The sequence below is a fragment of the Salvia hispanica genome, chromosome 1 (genome assembly GCF_029641045.1).
Source record: "Salvia hispanica isolate PSC_SH4W2 chromosome 1, Shi_PSC_v1, whole genome shotgun sequence".
NCBI lineage: Eukaryota > Viridiplantae > Streptophyta > Magnoliopsida > Lamiales > Lamiaceae > Salvia > Salvia hispanica.
Genome location: NC_142692.1, coordinates 69616472 through 69635986, shown reverse-complemented (window position 1 = coordinate 69635986; position 19515 = coordinate 69616472). Strand labels below are relative to the sequence as shown.

Sequence of the window (19515 nt, the reverse complement as noted above, 5' to 3'; positions counted from 1 at the left end):
CATTATCTTCTTGTTAAAGTAAAGTTAGGAGTGAAAGTCAAAAGAAGCCCCAAAATAGGATATCAAAACAAGAATTCATTCTCTTCCATAAAAAGAAATCCCTAGTGACATGACAAAGGTGACCCATTGAATTTTAAAATCATAATAGCATCCGGTTCCCGGTAAGTCCAGAAGTTGGTGGATGACTTTCTTATTTAAATACTTCCTCAGTCCCCCACTAAGAGTTACTCTCTCCGTCCCAAGGTATTAGACCAACTTTCCTTTTTGGGATGTCCCAATATATTAGACTCATTTCCTTTTTTAGCAAAAAGCATCTATCTTATTTTATTCTCTACCTATTTTTTTCTCTCTTCTCTCCCCTACTTTTTCCCTCTCTCATACTTTACTCTCTTCACTTTAACTATTTAAATATCACTTCCTTAAATCATGTGCCCAAAAAAAGTGAGTCTAATACTCCGGGACGGAGGGAGTACATTTTTCCATTTCGGTCCGTTCCCAATTAAGAGTCACACTTCATTTTTACCATAAATAATAAATAGGTCTCACATTCTACTAACTCAATTCACTCACATTTTATTATAAAACCAATATAAAAAAATGGATCTCACATTCCACTAACTTTTTCAACTAACTTTTCTTCACATTTTTTAAAACCCGTGCCCAGCCAAAGAGTGACTTCTAACAGGGGACGGACGGATGGAGTATATAGAATGTCAACTCTTCCTGACTGGCTAGTGTAGTGTAGGATCATATTTCCCATTTTGCCCCTCCTCTCTAATCCAACGGCTTATTAATCCCCTTTTGACTTTCTCTCCCTTCACCCATTTTTCATTTTTGTCAAATCCTCCACCACTTTCTCTCTCCTCTACCGACGTGTCGCCCCGCGATTGGTGGAAATCTCTATTTAACCCTTGCGCCTCGACTCAGCATTTCTTCTTTTCACAAATCTCTCTCTAGATGGCGGTGGAGCTGATGCCGGTCCACCATTTCAACTCCAACGCCGCTCAGGAGGCGGCGGCGGCGGGTCTCCAAAGCGTCGAGCAGCTGATGAGATTAATCTCCCACCAACGGAATCTCGACGCCGCCTCTGACTATCAAACCGTCACCGACGCTGCCGTCCACAAATTCAAGAAGTTCATCTCCCTGATCGACCGGGCTCCGCGAACCGGCCACGCCCGGTTCCGCCGCGGACCCCCGCAGACCGAACCGGCCGGTCCATCGGTCCACACACCGAAAACCGATGAGACCGGGCCCGGTTCAAGAATCCACCACCCTACGCCGGTTCAGCGGCTGCCGCAGGCGAAGACGACGACGACGACGATAAACTTTGCGTCGCCGACGACATCCTACATCTCCTCTCTGACAGGCGGCACAGAGCCGTCGATGTCGTGTGGGTTTCAGATCACAGGGCGGCCGCCGCTATCGACGACGTCGTTTAAGAGGAAGTGCAGCTCGATGGACGACGCGTCCCGTTGCCACTGCCCTAAGAAAAGGTCACCTAAAATTATAGAAAAGTCAACTAATTAATTTTATTAAAATTCCTTCCTTGGTTGGTTGTTCCTAATTTGGTTAGTAATTATTTTGAACAGGAAATCGAGATTGAAGAGAGTTGTTAGAGTTCCGGCTATTAGTATGAAAATGGCTGATATTCCACCAGATGACTATTCTTGGAGAAAATATGGTCAAAAACCCATTAAAGGTTCCCCTCATCCTAGGTAATTCTTTTCTCTACCAATTTTAATGAAATTTTTTGAATAAAAATGTTATAAGTGAAAGTTGATCTAAATATTGTATATATGCAGTTGATCTCATTATAATACTATATTTTAAGGTTCAATTTGATTGTTAATGATACTAAGATTATATTGCTTATATATAGATGTCCTCTCATTGTAACATCTAGTATCCAATATAATAGTCCTAGTACACATTGCATCGAAAATTAATTGAAGTTTATGATGATTATTCAGGGGTTATTACAAATGTAGTAGCGTAAGAGGGTGTCCGGCCCGAAAGCATGTGGAGCGGGCCTTGGATGACCCGGCAATGTTGATCGTAACATACGAAGGAGAGCACAATCATGGTCTTTCAGATTTGGAAACGCCTGCTGTAGTACTTGAATCATCTTGATCGGACGGCCCAGGTTTCGCCTTGTGAAAGAGAAGGAAGCTTCGATCAATCACCACCGTCCATTTCGTGGAAACACATGGTCAACGATGAGAGGGGAACAAAAAATGTGGGACCCATTTCGTTTGATTTTTAACTTTTTCTTTTCTTTTCTTTATCACACACCGTTGAAAAATCAATTGGATTGTCTAGGAAGAATATTGAAAATGGTAGGAAAAAAGTGGAGAGAGTTGTGGATTTAGTGGGAAATGAATCACGCAAGTTTGAGAATATAAAAATGTTCTTTGAGGATGATTTGATTTCTAGTGTATTTCTTACTCCTACTTTTTAAATTTTTTAAATTTTTTAGTATGTGGTGGGTTGCTTATAGATACCAAATTTAACTAGTTTCGAGTACGAGACTAATGTTTGAGGACAATTCTTTGGAGTGGTTAGTCAATGGGAGAAATGAGTAATTATTAGTTAATGACTTGGTGGAATTATATGAATTAGAACGTGTCGTGTGTGGGACGGTTGAATAGTGAATACATCTATACAATATATAAAAGGAGAGTTTTGGGGGTATTTAAGGAAATATCCAGTTGTTAAGGATCTAAATCCCTAACGATTCGATAAATCGGACAATAACCAAATAAAGATTATCCGACGCCCGTGAAGATCGGCGGAGATAAGGATTTGGGCGGCTGTGCGCGGGTTCCAACCCATCGGGCAACGGCTACGAATCAGATATACGTTCCGGCTGTGCGCGGAGACCTTCCGTCGGGCAGCAAGTAGCGTAGGGGACTATGGATTCAAAGCATTTCGCAAGACATTTGGCCAAAACAATATATTCATTGATTCATTGTTGGATGATTAAATATGATAACATGCTCTCCTGTTTATAATACTAGAATACTACCCTAACTTATTGAATAAGAAAACTAACATATGGAAAAGATTTGATGAATAAAAAGATAACTAATTAATTGTGATTTCCGTAAATATGGATAGTATCATCTTCCTATCTCAAAGCTCATTTTGTTAAGCATGAGTGCATGCAGATTATACACATTTAACTGAGAAATACACAATACAGAGCTAGCTCGTGATTTAGTCGAGGAACAACCTCGTTTTGGTGTTCTCACGTCGTATTGGTTAGTAGTTGATACTTCTATCAAGTTAAGGTCATGATCAGCTTGCTTGGTTGTGTAGCTATGTGTGAGATTTTTTACTTGTACGTTTGTAATCAATATAAATTGCTCGAGTTCTCCACTGGACGTAGGTTTAATTGGCCAAAACACGTATACGCTATGTCGTTGATTTTTTAAATTTCAATTCTTGGTTAAGTTTATTGACGAACGATGGGTTGATTCTACTAAATAAAAGAAGAAGGTGGTACAAGGCAAACTCTATTCAAATCACAAGGTATCCAAGCTCTGGTTTCTACATGATTCTCCATTTGCTTCGTGTTTAAATCTTAAATAAACCAATATTTTTTTTGTGATTAATTTGGTAACTATATCAATTTGGTTTGCTCTTCCTTCCTATGATTATTTATCAAAGTTTGCTTGCATTTCCAGTTTTGGAATTTTAATGTGTTTGTTGTTCCTATTGTGTTGTCGTTCAAGCTATGATCCATCCATATTCAAATACTAACTAATGGAAGCAATTGAGAATATGGGATGCTAAATCTTTGAATCTCCCTTGATTACCATGCTAACAAATGCTCAATTGTCGTTTTACTAGCTACTACGACTATGGAGTAGTACTATTTATATCTACTTCAGGTGGTCGTGCTCTCAGGGCATTCATAGTATTCGTCTCAGACTGATGGCTTTGGTGGTGGGGATGGAGGAGATGGACCCGGGTTAGGGGGGTTTGCGCCTGTCTTGGTTGGGTACGAGGGCTCTATGGCAATCCCACAAAGACCAGCCTTATCTGCAACGTTGCGCTCCATCCTAAGATAGCCCTCCTCTCCCCAGCTTGAACCCCAAGAGTTTCTAACGATCCAATAGTCCGTTCCGTTTTCAGTGCCATACCCAACAACAACCACACCGTGGTCCAAACTCGTCCTACACTTCCCAGTGAATATACCCTGTGATTTTTAAGACCAGATCATGTACTCAGACCAAAATTCTTTGAACTACTAAATAATTTTTCCAACTAATGAAAATAAATTGTAACAACTTTCTAGGCATTAATGTGCAGAACTTACTGATTGATAATGCTGAAAGTCCATACCAGCGGCATCAATGGCAACACTAATTGGTTGGTTGGCAACTGCCTTCTGCAGCGCCTTCTCATCATATACAGGTACGTCTTCATAACCATCGATCGACACAACTTTGGTATTTTTCTACAAAACAATTACCAGGGACGTCGTTAGTTCCAGAGAAAAACTAACTGGAGTGCTGATTTAGCTCAAAGAAACTGCCAACAAAGAATCAACGTTTAAAACTCACCTTGTCAGTATCACATTTGCCATTCCTTCCCATGTAAGGATAATCTTCTTCGGAGTCAATCCCACCATTTTTGATAATGAACTCAAATGCATAATCCATGAGACCACCACTGCACCCTAGGTTATAAGACTTATCACAGTCCACCAGTTCTTGCTCGGAAAGCAAGATCAAAGATCCAGTTTTGATCTGGTTGATACCTTCTACAGCAGCAATTGTAGAGAATGCCCAGCAGCTTCCTATAAAATTCAATAATTTCTCTCAATATTCATGATTACAATATTAAAATGAAGACATGTCTTGCACAAGGAAATTCATTGTCTTTGCCTAATAAAATAAATCAACAAATGTGATACTGTAAGTCATAAATATTTAATTAAAATGTCATTAAAAAACCGATTCATGGATGATACTTTAAAAACTCTAATGGCACGAAAGTAGACGTGGGAAACTGATTTACATTCTGAACAAAGATTCAACCTTTATATGTTCACTTGTAAAATGATAATAATTGTAAGCAACACAACATGAATCCATTATTTCAATGTGTTGTTTTTATTCGCCAAACGGGAACACTACATCACAAAAAAGATGATCCCTCTTATTCGCTCTAAGTTATTCCAAAATAAAAGGACATGTTGTTCGTGTCTACAATCGTATATATATAGAAAATAAAAAAATCACAGAGAAACTTTATTAAGATACCAATTTCTAACTTTTTATACTGACAATTTGCCACCAGACATAAACAACCATTTTCTTCACTCCTCTCATCCGATAATCTCTACAGCACACATGGGGAGTGATCAATTGCTAACTCATCATTTAATTGCTAATTACAACTAATTTAAGGCCATATGATTTTAGAAAACACGTGGTCTATAATTTGTCACGTGTAATTTTCGTTTTTATTAATAAAATAAAAAAAAGATTAAAAAAAAAACTCCAAATTAGGGTTTTGGATGCAAATGTCAATATAGTGTTTCGAAAATATCAACCCAATGCTTTGAGAATGTCAACACAAAGCTTTTAGAATGTTAACCCATTGCTTATATTGATATTCTACATGTATTATATTGACATATATTATATAGTATGTTGACATTTCTGCTGTACGAAAAAATTAAAAAATTTTGAATTTTTTTTCAAATTTTGACGTCGGAACATATGCATGTAGGATATCGTTGAAATCCTTATGAAATTATCTTTAATTTGATATATGTTATATGAATTTAAAGTTTTTGGATTTCTTTTCAAAGTTAGTTATAACTAAACATGTAGTTAATTGACATTAATACCCTATTGATATCTTTTGGAATTAATCCTATGGCCTTATTGACGTTTTTCGTTAATCGTATTGACATTTAGGAATTAATGATCTAAGCCTTTAATTTGAATATCTAATGACTATTATTTAGTTGTAGTTAGCAATTAAGTTATGAGTTAGCAATATAACACTCCCCTATCAGCCTCACTCATATACAAGATGCTCAAAAATTAGATTAAAAAACACATAAATCAAGTTGTAAATTCCGAAAGCAACGCGGATCAAAAGAAGAAATGAATTACCACAGGTGCCCTGATCCTTCACCGGAGCAACCGCGCCCTTGGTCCTCCAGTCAATTGAGTCAGGCAAGACATCGCCGTCCCTCAACGCATAGCGATCGCTCTTCGTCGCGGCGAGCCTCCGTGGCCTCGTCCCGAGATATATCCTCCGGTACTCCTGATTGGTCAGATCGGCGAAGCAATTGAGACCTAACTTGTAGGTCCGCCCCTCGACGGCGTTCTGCTCCTCGATGTACCTCAGATTCTCCTTAAAAACCTGGAATCGCTTCTCCTTCTCGCCTGGGGAGTTGTACGACTTGCCGTGCTTCACCATCCACGACTCGAACATCGCCGTCAGCTCCTTCTCGTCGTAGGAGATGATCGACATGTTGGCAGCGAATGCCTGCGTGAGGAAGAGCGAGAGGAAGAGCAGTGATTTTGCAATCGATGTCATTGTTAGGTTTTAGGAGATTCCTGTGTTTGTGGGTGAAGATGAAAGAAGTGAGATTATATAGGGGGGAGAAAGGTTTGGAATTTTTGGGAATTATTAAATCTGTTAAAATGTCAACTTTTATGTGGGTGACTTTCTTATTTAATAATTAAATATGTTAAAATGACAACTCTTCTTTGGGTCACTTTCTTATTAAATAAGTAAATCTGTTAAAATGTCAACTCTTCTGTGAGTGACTTTCTTATTTAATAATTAAATCTGTTAAAATGTCAACTCTTCTGTGGGTGACTTTCTTATTTAATAATTAAATCTGTTAAAATGTCAACTCTTCTGTGGGTGACTTTATTATTTAATAATTAAATCTGTTAAAATGTCAACTCTTCTGTGGGTGACTTTCTTATTTAATAACTAAATCTGTTAAAATGTCAACTCATTTGTGGGTAACTTTCTTATTTAATAATTAAATCTGTTAAAATGTCAACTCTTCTGTGGGTGACTTTCTTATTTAATAATTAAATCTGTTAAAATGTCAACTCTTCCTGATTGGCTGCAGTGTAGGATCGTAAACACCATTTTACCCCTCCTCTCTAATCCAACGGCTCATTAGGCCATCAGCAACGGTATCTCTTATTAATCCGTTAACTGTCTCATCCCTTAACTATTCATGGGCCCCATTGTACTTTTCAGCCCATCTCTTAACTAAGAGACAACACATGCATCCCTTCATCTCTTAACCATCGCATCACTTAACTATTCATTCAATTTCATTTTTTATTTTTATTTCCATCAAATTCAATTAATAAAAACACACTTCATTAAATAAAATAAAATAAAATTACAATTTAAAAAACTAAAAAAATAAAAAAGACATAATTTAAAATGGAGAATGAAGAGTATTTATAGAATAAAAAAAATTAAAAAATTCGACCGTTAACGGTCATATTACCGTTTTTTAATTAAATTTTTTTTTTCGAAAAATCAAATTAAAAAAAAAAAATTAAATTATGACGTCATAATTACGACGCCCACTAGCGGGCCGGTGAGTGGGTGTCACGCCTAGTGCCAGTGCACGCCACGTGGCGCTAGCGCGTGGCGAGAAAGCTCGTTGCGGTGCCCTTCCGCGCGTGACGCGGGACGGGATGGCTCGTCCCGACGAGACGAGATGGTGTTTGCAATGGCGTCTCGTCGCCGTCTCGTTTCTGCGGGACGAGATAGGGATGGTAACGAGACGCGTTGCTGATGCTCTTAATCCCCTTTTGACTTTCTCACCCAACTCTCATCAATTCCCTTCACCCGTTTTAGTCAAATCATCCACCACTTTCTCTCTCCTCCCCCGACGTGTCGTCGCGCCATTGACGGCAACCTCTATTTAACTCTTGCGCCTCGACTTAGCATTTCTCCTTTCACAAATCTCTCTCTAGATGGTGGTGGAGCTGATGCCGGTCCACCATTTCAACTCCAATGCCGCTCAGAAGGCGAGGCGGCGGGTCTCCAAAGCGTCGAGCAGCTGATGAGATTAATCTCCCACCAACGGAATCTCGACGCCGCCGCTGATTATCATACCGTTGTCGATGCCGCCGTCCACAAATTCAAGAAGTTCATCTCCCTAATCGACCGGGCTTCACGAACCGGTCACGCCCGGTTCCGCCGCGGACCGGTCCAGAACTCTCCTTCCTCGTAGACCGAACCGGTCGGTCCATCGGTCCACACACCGAAAACAGATGAGGCCGGACCCGGTTCAAGAATCTACTGCCCCATGCCGATTCAGCGGTTACCGCCGCCACCGCAGGCGAAGAGCGTGGTGGAGAGGAAGGAGGCGTCGACGACGATAAACTTCCCTCTGCCGACGACATCCTGTAAGACTTTGTATACTAGATATCACGTTTTGAGTGATTGAATACTGTAAAACTCTTATTTTATTTCCCAATGAATAAAACAGATTATTTTTGTCATAATGTTGTCATATTTACATTTAGTGAATGTTAATTGCATGTTTAAATGTATAAGTTAACTTAACAAAGTCTAAGTCTTTGTTTTAGTAGACCGGTTGTGGGCGACGTCCACTTTAAGGTAACACGGTCAGTCCTAAACAAAGAAAAAGGAGAATTTCACGACCTAGATGGAATTAGACTATCCATCGTGAAAGGTTGCAATGTCACTCCGCATATTTCTAAGCGTTACTGAAATTAGATGGCATTGGTGTGGTACAACACTGAACGGATCTAACAGCAAGACGTGTCTTTGTGCTATCTACTGAAAGACGAGGTCTTGATAAATATTTGTTTCTTAATCAATGTTGGTTAGCATTGAGCATACGGTACTGATTATGCATTACTTTGACTTATCAAATGGTGGTGGTTTTTCGCAACCCAATAATCCTGATATATTGGGTAGTGGTGATTAATATCTAGCGGTGTCAGGATTGCTATTATATTGAATCGTGCGCGAGGTGAGTCTCGTTTGATAATGTCCTCAAGAGGAGTGCGAAACAAAGTTTTATTATTCGGAACCTAGCTAGTTGGAGTTTGATCACTCTAAAAATAATAAATAAGCGTTTCATGCTAAGTCAACTCTTGGAATTAATAAGAAATTAATTAATTAAGTCCATAGCAGACATTAATTAATTAATGGACATTTTTATTTTAAGCGCGGGAATGAAAGTTAAAACGGAAACCCGGATTACTTATACATTCGGATTTGGATGGGGAGAGTTCAATATTACTTCTGTAGTGGCTGCTCGTAATATTCCAATTAAAGCTTATATTAAACTGTGGGTTCAATTTAATTAGTAAAAAGTAAATTGGGTGAGCTCATATCCAAAACCTTCCATAGATCCCTGTCTGGGCCCAAAATGAACTTAATATAAATAAGAGAATAAAGGAGACAGAAAAAGACAATAACAACAAATTTTTTTTTTCAAAATTTTCGTCCCCCCCCCCCCCCTCCCCTCCCCTCCCCTTTTTGGAGTTGGTCGAATTTTGCCTATCCTCCGTGTAGTCGAATTTATGTCTCTCTTATTTAAGTCCTAGTATTCCGGTGAGACCAGCCCACACTGAAATTGGAGTACAGTTCGGGAACCAGAGAAAAGATCCGTGGTCTAGTATTCAAAGCGTCATGTGGAGAAGTCGCTAGCCATCGTCAATTCTTTGGAGAATTAATAATATATTATTCCTGCTCCGTAGAAAAGAATGTTTTAGGTTCCAATCATACTTAAAGCATGATCAATTCAAGTTATGAGCACGATACATGTGAGAATTACGCGAATAGAATTTGTTTAAATAATCTGTTAAATAGATCTGATTTTTATTTGATTTATTTGTTCGATTAAATATCAATCGCTTCCACTACCAGTTCCTTCGCATCCTACATGTCCTCTCTGACAGGCGACACAGACCCGTCAATGTCGTGTGGGTTTCAGATCACAGGGCGGTCGCCGCTGTCGACAACGTCGTTTAAGAGGAAGTGCAGCTCGATGGACGGCGCGTCCCGTTGCCACTGCCCCAAGAAAAGGTCAGCTGAAATTATAGAAAGTCAACTAATTGATTTAATTAAAATTCCTACCTTGGTTGGTTGTTCCTAATTTGGTTAGTAACTATTTAAACAGGAAGTCGAGATTGAAGAGAGTGGTTAGAGTTCCGGCGATTAGTATGAAAATGGCTGATATTCCACCAGATGACTATTCTTGGAGAAAATATGGTCAAAAACCCATTAAAGGTTCCCCTAATCCTAGGTAATTCTTTTCTCTCAAATCAATTTTAATCACAAATTTTGAATAAAACTGGTAATGATTATAAGTAAAAGTTGATCTAAAAAATAGTATATATATATATGCAGTTGATCACATTATAATATATTTTAAGGTTCAATTTGATTGTTAATGATACTAAGATTATATTGCTTATATATAGATGTCCTCTCATCGTAACATCTAGTATCCAATATAATAGTCCTAATACACATTGCATCGAAAATTGATTGAATGTTATGATGAATTTTCAGGGGTTATTACAAATGTAGTAGCGTAAGAAGGTGTCCGGCTCGAAAGCATGTGGAGCGGGCCTTGGATGACCCGACTATGTTGATCGTAACATACGAACGAGAGCACAATCACGGCCTTTCAAATATGGAAAAGCCTGCTCTAGTACTTGAATCATCTTGATCGGATGGCCTAGGTTTCGCCTTGTGAAAGAGAAGGAAGTTTCAATCAATCACCACCGTCCATTTCAATCAATCATCTTCCTCACAGCTCACGGCGGTTCGACGATGGTGGAGAGCGAACGAGCTCGCTGCTCGTCCGAGAGCACTGGCTTCTCTCTGCCACGATGACCCAAACTCTAACCTAAACCCTAACCCTAGTCAAATTCCGGGATGTGCGACGCTGAGCCGAGAGCTTCACCGCCTAGAGCGGTCGTCGCTGGTTCATCGCAGAGTCGCCGTCGGTGAAGGAAGGTCGCCGGAGCACCGTCACCATCGCTGCTGCAATACGTGACGTCGACGGAGGGACAGCTCGTCGCGAGGGAGAGAGGAAGCAGCCACGACTCCAGCGCGGGCTGCCGGCGATCGTTGGACGGCGACCTGGCCGTTCCGGCGAGCCAATCACCGGCGTATCTTCGTCGTCGATGATCATGCTAACATTGGTCTCGAGATAACGATGAATGATTATTTAATTCCTTAGTTAAAAGATATCATTAAATTAATATTATTTAATGGAAATGAAATATTTTGGGAAGATTTCCCTAGATTTTAGGAATATTTTGATTATTTTCTATATCTATAGAATATTTTGTATCCTAGAAGATATAGATTAGATAAGAATAATTTAATAGTTTCCTAAATATTATATATCTAGAATCCTAATAAGGATAGATATGTAAGATTACATTAAATAATATAATTATTTTTATCTTAATCTTGAACAAGGATAAAATTTGAATTTAATTTTTCATGTCTTATTAAGATTTAAATAATGTACTTTATTTTAGATATATCTTATAGTATGACATGAATAAGAATTAAATTTAAGATTAATTAATTCCTAACCTAAGATTCCTAAAGATGATAAAAGATTTAATTATTCAGTCAATTAAATGCCAACAGAATTTAATTAGTCTTAATCTGCCTTATTGCTAAAGTAGAGCCCAAACCTAGAATTTACCTTTTAGCCACACCACAAATTGATGCTGGCAAACATTTCGATTCGAACCCACTAAGTGTCAACCACTAACAAAAGCAAGACTTATAACACTACTTTCTCCCCACCCAATCATTATTTGCAATAATAACAACTATGTGATGAAGAACCTCATCGCACCCAAATCACACATCCTCCTTTTGTTATACTCCTATTATTAAGGTTAAATGTAACTTTAGTCCTAATAGTTGAACGTTTCATGAAATTAAATACTACTAGCCTTTTGAAAATACAAGAGATAAGATATCAATTTATAAAATGAAAATATATCAACACAATAACCAAATTCCTAGTAGTATAGAGACTATATTTCTGTTTGGACAAATTCAAAAATACCACATGCACATTGGTGGAACAATACTGTCCTAATTTTGCGATTTATAATACATTCGTCACTATAAGTTTTTGAATAAATTCACTCAAGACCTCTGTCCTATAAATATTTATGATTAATATCAAAACTCAGAATTAATTAAGGGTTTCGAAATAGCTGTCTTATTTTAGTTTTGTATTGTTAAATGTTGTTTGAAAGTTGAGAAATTGATCAAAGAATTACGGCCAAATTAGAGATTTCCAATGATTACTGTAAAATTTTAATTATTGAGCTTAACCTTGAAAGATTAAGACTAAATTTAAAATTATAATCCTCTTCAATTTTAGTTAAACCAAAAACATGATACAGTAATTATTAGAAAAGGAAGCATCAAGAAGGAGAAGGGGCTAAACCAGAAGAATCATACTTAGGAATCCAACAAGGAATCTTGGAATACGTATCCGAATACGGACAATATTTGGGGCGCGCCATGAAGGCGGCGCAGTCCGCCACCGGCCTCTGCAGCGGCTGGCCGGGAATGCAGTTCCCCCTCACATCCATCACCCCAGCCGCGATCAGCCTCATGCACGCCGGCGCCGCCCCCATGAAGTAGTTCCCCGACAAGGACACATTCCTCAGATTCCCCAACAAACAGAATGGCTCAGGCACCTGTCCGTACAATTTGTTACCTGCCAGATTCAGCACCTCCAGCTTCTCCAGGCACCCCAGCGAGAACGGCAGCGGCCCGGTGAGATCGTTCCCTCCCGCGTCGAAAACCACCGCGTCTTTTAACAGCCCCAGCTCGTAGGGAAGGCAGCCGCTGAGGAGGTTGTTCAGAAGGAGAATCTCCGACAAACCGGATAAGGCCTTGGCTATGCTGCGCGGGATCGGCCCGAAGAATTTATTGTTTGCCAAATTGAGATACGCCACGTGGGCATCCGCGTCCGCGTTGTCCGGGAGGCGCGTCATGAAGTTGTTGTTGTTGAGGAAGAGGAGGTCGAGGCCCATCGCGAATAGCTCTGGCGGTACGGCTCCCGAGAAGGAATTGAACCTGATAATTATCGTACAACGGTGAAATTTGAACCCTGGACCTTTTTATTTTATAAATAGAATTTCGCACGATTTTCAAGAAAAAAATAAATTTTAAAATGTACTCCTATTATAAAACATTTGTCTGACCTGACAGGGGTGCTGGACCAGCACCCCTGGTCAGGCACTGACCTGATGTCAAGGAAGGATAGGCCATCCATGGCAAGGATGGCGGTTGGGAATGGGCCCGAGAGGCGGTTGTTGCTGAGGTCGAGCTCATAGAGGTAGGGGAGGGCGGCGATGGACGAGGGGAAGGCCCCTGAGAAGTAGTTGGAGTTGGCGTGGAACAGGGCGAGGTCAGGGAGCGCGTCGAGGAAGCCGACCAGCGTCGGGGAGGAGAGATGGAAGCCGTTGAAGTCGATGGAGGCGACGGTGGTGGCGGAGCGGTTGTCGGGAGGGGTGTCGCAGAAGAAGCCCTTGTAGCGGCAGATGTTGCTGCCGGTCCACGTGGCGGTGACGTTGAAGGGGTCAGAGGTGATGGTATTTTTAAATCTTTGGATCACGGGGTAGACCGCGGCGAGCCTTTGATCGGCGAAGAGTAGTAGGTCTTGGAGAGGGGGGAGTATCGCGGCGGCGTCGGTGGCGGAGATTGGGAGGTTGTTTTTGGCTTGGTGGTGTGTGGGGAAGAGGAGGAGGATGGTGGTGATGAATATGATAGTTTGGAGTGGAATTGTGAAAGTTTTTACTCTCATTTTGATTGGGTTTTTTTCCAAGTATTTTTGAATGGTGGGGATGAAGCATAAAAAGGGAGAAAAGGAAGTGCATGATGAGATTTAAAGTAGTGTGAAGGTTTAGAATGTGGAGTGTGCATTTGCTGTTTCTTAGGTGGCTAGAAGTGGCTTGGTTGGTAGAAATTGGGAATTTTCATTGTTAGGTCATGTTATTATAAGATGTGTGTACATGTGTATAATTATATTGAGTAAATTACAAGTTTACTCAAATGCAATACCATATAAGAAATTAACTAGCTACTAGAAGATTTTGATTTTACTAGTGTAGGGTAAATTGGATTTAGAGTTATAATGAAATATACTTTGTATTTTTAGGGTCAAATATTTTTTTGAGAGAAAATTGTCAAATATACCTCTAATGTCCAAATAAGCTATCACTGGTGACATGCATGTCCCCTCATTACTACTATTTCCATTTAAAAAATACAGTAGTTTTATAACAGCAGTTCTTAATACTCCTATTTATTGAATTTCTCATCATATTTTCTCTAATTTCTATTTGTTAGATGTTAAGATCATTAAATATATTATAATGATATAATTAATAATTTTAAAAATATTTCACATAATGAATATCATATTTTTTTTAATAATTATGTATATTTCTCATCATAGAGATTATTATAATCCTTTACTAAAATATTTTATCTTTATTGGATTAAATTTTAATATAAATAGTAAACTTCTATCCTAACAATTATATATTAGTTATTATCTACAATTATAATAATATTCAAAATTTGTAAATTTCTCATAATTCCTCAATATTTTTACTAGGATTACATCTATAAAAGAAAATACTATTCCCTTTAGTTTTGGATGGGCCTATAACTGTGGCTTATTTCTAGTCCCTATTTTACCTTTTCCCCCTTTGTTTACTTATTGGAGTCCAATTTCAACATTATGGTTGGATTGGGCCTTTTGTTATCCCCCCTCTTTCATTTGTTCTTTTAGGTTTGATTATAGTAATTTAACATAGTTAGTTGATATTATATTTATTTCCTTACAATTAATAATTAATTTAATGGATACATATGCATCTACTAAGAGGAGGAGGTGACAAATGCAAACGTGTACAGTATTGAAAACCAAAATGCAAAAAACTTACTAAATAGTTTGAGATTATTTTTAATTTTCATTTAGCGAAAACATTTCTTTCCATCTACGAATGTAAATACAAAGTTTTACTGTATATCATGATCTTTATATTCTTAATAATTTTTTTATTTGATAAAGAATAACATTAAATAGTTTTATATATTAATAATTTAAAAAGAAACTTTTAAACACAATAATAATATTGTTCGAATAAACCTTTCAATATTTCGTCGTAGAATTTTAGAAACATTTAGTAGTACAATAAATTAAGTATAAATGTATTGATTGAAATGTTAAATATTATTAAATGCTAAAATTATGTTAATATGATAATTATGCTATTATAATAAATCATTTTAGTAAACTAGTAGAATTTCTTCTTTTTTTTTTTGTTTGACCACAGGTGTACCGAATCCACCTTCGGCAAAATCCGACTAATCCTGCTCGACTGAATTTGCGGATTAAGGCCGAAAGTCTAATACTAACAAAAAAGGGTAATAGGTTTACGACTCCATTTAGAATATAAAAAGCTCTATAGCTATGATATTTTTGCATCATACTCTATTATTACTTGAAAGAGAAAGAGAGATTCAAAATTCCCCACCTCTATTTTCGCTTCCTTTATTTGTCACGTGATTACTGACCCTGTTTCCTCAATTCCACTCCGACAACTGCCTTTTTCTCTCATACCTTGCATGCTTGTGTCACCGTCCCCTTTTTCTTCATTTTTTAAATTTCTATACACTATATAAATACTCTCTTTAGTCCATATTAATACCATATGCTATAATAAATTTATTAATCCTTCACCATAGCTCTAATATAAGTTTAATTTCATAAAAAAATAATTAAAAAGCCATGTAGCAAGTGCACGTGACGAGACTCTCATACTACCATAATCCAAAATGGTACGGCCTCGAAACGAAGAGTGTGACCTGTCAACATAAATCTGCTGCTTCTACTTAAAACTCAAACCTCCATTAAACCTTGCTTCAAATTAGGTTCCATCCCCATCGAAGAAGACGATGAAGCTCAATCCTTCTCTTCTTCTCATTTTACTATTCCTCGAATTAACCTCTTCTTCCTCTAACGATGCAGCTGCATTGCTCCATTTCAAGTCCAAAGCCGATTTGAGCAACCAATTGAAATTTTCGCCTAAATCTACCTCCGCATTCTGCAAATGGAAAGGAGTCGAATGCTCCGATTCCAGAGCGATTCGACTCATCGTCGAGGATGTAAAACTCGGCGGCGTTTTCGCCCCGAACTCGCTGAGTCAGCTCGCCGAGCTCCGAGTCCTCAGCCTGCAGAACAACTCGCTCACCGGTCCAATCCCCGATCTCTCCGGTCTGGTCAATCTCAAAGCGCTATTTCTCAACCGGAACTACTTCTCCGGCGCGGTGCCTCCCTCCCTCTCCGCGCTCCACCGCCTCAAAACCGTCGATCTCTCCTACAACATGCTCGCCGGCGCGATTCCGGCCTCTCTCAACGCTCTCGACCGCCTCTACTACCTCCGCCTCGATTTCAACCGGCTGAACGGCTCCGTGCCGCCGCTGAACCAGTCCTCGCTCCAGATCTTCAACGTCTCCCACAACGACCTCGCCGGCGCGATTCCGGTCACACCGGCCCTGTCGCGGTTCAATTCGTCGTCGTTCTCGTTGAACTCCGGCCTCTGCGGCGAGATCATCAACAAGGAATGCCGCTCCGATCGGCCGTTTTTCGGTTCTCCGGCGAATGCGACGGCCGCGCCGCCGCATCCGCACGCGGCGGTGCTCGGCCAGACCGCCAAATTGGACGGCGCTGACGGCGTGATGCGGAGGCATAAGAGAGCGGCGCTGGCGATCGGAGTCACGATCGGCGGGTGCATTTTGGCGATTTCGGCGATCTGCGTGGGGATCGCGGCGAGGAGGAGGTGGCGGAGGGCGGCGGGGAAGGGCGAGATGGCGAAGATCGGGCTGGAGCCGAGCGTGACGGGGAATGCGGAGGCGGTTATGCGGATCGAGGAGGAGAACGATGAGCTGGCGGAGAAGGTGAAGAGAGCGCAGGAGGTGAAGCAGCAGCAGCAGATGATGGTGGGGAAGAGCGGGAGCTTGATGTTCTGCGCCGGCGAGGCGGCGGTGTACACGCTGGACCAGCTGATGCGCGCCTCGGCGGAGCTGCTTGGGAGGGGGACGATGGGGACCACCTACAAGGCGGTGCTCGACAGCCGCCTCATCGTCACGGTGAAGAGGCTCGAAGCGGCGAGGTTCGCCGCCACCAAGCAGGAGGTCTTCGAGGGGCATATGGGAGCCGCCGGAGGCCTCCGCCACCCCAATCTGGTGGCTCTCAGAGCTTATTTTCAGGCGAAGGAAGAACGCCTCTTGATCTATGATTATCACGCTAATGGCAGCCTCTTTTCCCTAATCCACGGTAACTACTCTAATCCTCTTTTCCCTAATCCACGCTTAAGATAACACGTTTTCCATTTTAGTTTGTCCAAACTAAGATGACACGTAACTTTCTCTCTCCAATTAATATACTCAACCACTTTTCTCATTCCTATTAAAATATCCATATTTTTTTATCTCTCTACTTTAATACTTATACTCACATTCTCTCTCTCCAATTAAACACTTTAATCAATAATTCCTAAAATCCCGTGCAAGCTAAGCAATGTGTCATCTTAATCAGGACGGAAAGAGTCTCATTTTATTCAATTCTCAATAGTACTATCAATTATGAGATGATTAGTGAGTTTAACTTGATAGAATTTCATAGGTCCTATCATAGTTGAAGCTAAATATGTTGAGACTAAAAAAAGAAATTACTCCTATCACTCAATTACATTTAGATCTGTAGGACGAGGAAGTACTAATAAAATTCAAATTATTGACTGTTTTGGATATGGGCAGCTATGAATTATTGGTGTATGGGTAATGTGAAATTGAAGGGGACAGTAGTAAACTGATGTAACGTATTGAAGCATTTAATAATAAATTGTAAATTGGGCATGGGGACTGTAGTATTTGCAGTATGTGGCAACAAATGCCAAATAGATTATGGTATGGAATGAGACATAATTATGTGTAAATCAAGATTGCTATAGTATCTTCTCTGGCTTAAGAGAATCTAACAGACCACTTTAGCTCTAGGGAACTGACATTCATTAATTTAATTATGGACATAGTTCTAGACTTCTAGGTTTTTATTAATATATTCACTATGCTTTTCAGTCCTAATAGATTAATTTCCATTTAAAAGCTGTATTTCCATTTTCTTTTCATCATCACATCATGTATATCCAGTCAATACAATGTCTTCCTAGAAAGACCCAATATCCCATGGACCAAATTGATTGCAATGTCACGCAATATCCTCTATTGATTGACATGAATTTAAACAACTCAATAACTTCACAAACATTGTAAAATTTTGCAATTATTTATTCTTACCGACAAATTTTTTTAAACAAATAGTCTGTTTAAAAATGATGATTCTCATGCAACTTCTTTTTAAAAAATTACTCGTATGAAGTTCACATGCATTTTTTTATTTTCTACTTTCTCATTTCTTCTTTGAACAATGACGGTTATGACTAAATGAGCTAATCATATTATTATTAAATAAAAAAGAATGTTGTTGAAATGAGTTAATTATGGGTGGCAACATTGTACAGGTACGAAGTCAGGAAAGGCCAAACCACTTCACTGGACATCATGCTTGAAAATAGCAGAGGACACAGCTCAAGGCCTCTGCTACATCCACCAAGCCTGGAGGCTCGTGCACGGCAACCTCAAGTCGTCCAACGTGCTCCTCGGCTCTGACTTCGAGGCCTGCCTAACGGACTACTGCCTCATGGCCGTAGCCACCCAGGCCCCCGACGAGGATGCCGACTCCCTGGCCTGCAAGGCCCCAGAGACCCTCCGGGCCAGCCACGGGGAGGCCACTTCCAAGTCAGATGTGTACTCGTTCGGGGTCCTCCTGCTGGAGCTCCTCTCTGGTAGGCCTCCGTCTCAGCACCCGAATCTGGCCCCGGACGAGATGATGAGGTGGCTGAGGTCCGTGAGGGGCGAGGAGGGCGGGGAGAGCCGGCTGGAGATGCTGCTGGAGGTGGCGCTGGCGTGCAGCGTCGCGTCCCCGGAGCAGAGGCCGACAATGTGGCAGGTGCTGAAGATGATACAAGAGATTAAGGAGATGATCTTGATGGAAGATAGTGAGTTCAACCCTAACCCTAATTAATGTGTAAATTTTTATGCTATAAATGTGAAGTAAGAATAGGCCTACAACAGCTTAGATATTGTGGCATTGATGGTCCAATTATGGTTAGCTTTTTGCAATTTTGTGGGTGGTGTAATTGAGTTAGAGGATGTTAGGTGTTTCCCTATTTATGACCTAAGACTTTATGCCACCTACAACTATATAAATGAAATTTAACTGCGATATACGAACTCATAGAGGTAGATAGTCATTAGATATCTCATATTAATTCTAAGAGAGAACTTTTTCTCCTTTACTCTTTCATCTATGGAGCCCAAACCACATGATGCAATGCATTC

General features: G+C 39.9%; 4 protein-coding genes and 1 pseudogene across 4 annotated transcripts; 3 read left to right on the top strand and 2 right to left on the bottom strand.

Moving 5' to 3' along the window:
* Nucleotides 1–854: 854 nt before the first annotated feature.
* On the top strand, nt 855–2450 carry LOC125219412 (putative WRKY transcription factor 7). Its single transcript, XM_048121384.2, has 3 exons — nt 855–1493; nt 1590–1715; nt 1971–2450. Exons 1-3 carry the CDS (start codon nt 958–960, stop codon nt 2128–2130), a joined length of 822 nt encoding a protein of 273 aa, XP_047977341.1. The 5' UTR covers nt 855–957; the 3' UTR covers nt 2131–2450.
* Nucleotides 2451–3789: 1339 nt separating this feature from the next.
* Nucleotides 3790–6579, bottom strand: LOC125223230 (cysteine proteinase mucunain-like). Its single transcript, XM_048126268.2, has 4 exons — nt 6135–6579; nt 4569–4804; nt 4322–4462; nt 3790–4201 (listed from the first exon to the last, which is right to left on the bottom strand). Exons 1-4 carry the CDS (start codon nt 6562–6564, stop codon nt 3929–3931), a joined length of 1080 nt encoding a protein of 359 aa, XP_047982225.1. The 5' UTR covers nt 6565–6579; the 3' UTR covers nt 3790–3928.
* Nucleotides 6580–7982: 1403 nt separating this feature from the next.
* On the top strand, nt 7983–10897 carry LOC125217538 (putative WRKY transcription factor 7; annotated as a pseudogene).
* Nucleotides 10898–12379: 1482 nt separating this feature from the next.
* On the bottom strand, nt 12380–13905 carry LOC125220002 (uncharacterized protein At4g06744-like). The gene is made up of 2 exons (XM_048122109.2): nt 13287–13905; nt 12380–13116 (listed from the first exon to the last, which is right to left on the bottom strand). The coding sequence occupies exons 1-2, from the start codon at nt 13844–13846 to the stop codon at nt 12456–12458; spliced, it is 1221 nt and encodes a 406-aa protein (XP_047978066.1). The 5' UTR covers nt 13847–13905; the 3' UTR covers nt 12380–12455.
* Nucleotides 13906–15862: 1957 nt separating this feature from the next.
* Nucleotides 15863–19480, top strand: LOC125220629 (putative inactive receptor kinase At5g67200). Its single transcript, XM_048122785.2, has 2 exons — nt 15863–17389; nt 18636–19480. Exons 1-2 carry the CDS (start codon nt 16009–16011, stop codon nt 19196–19198), a joined length of 1944 nt encoding a protein of 647 aa, XP_047978742.1. The 5' UTR covers nt 15863–16008; the 3' UTR covers nt 19199–19480.
* The last annotated feature ends 35 nt before the right edge of the window (nt 19481–19515 follow it).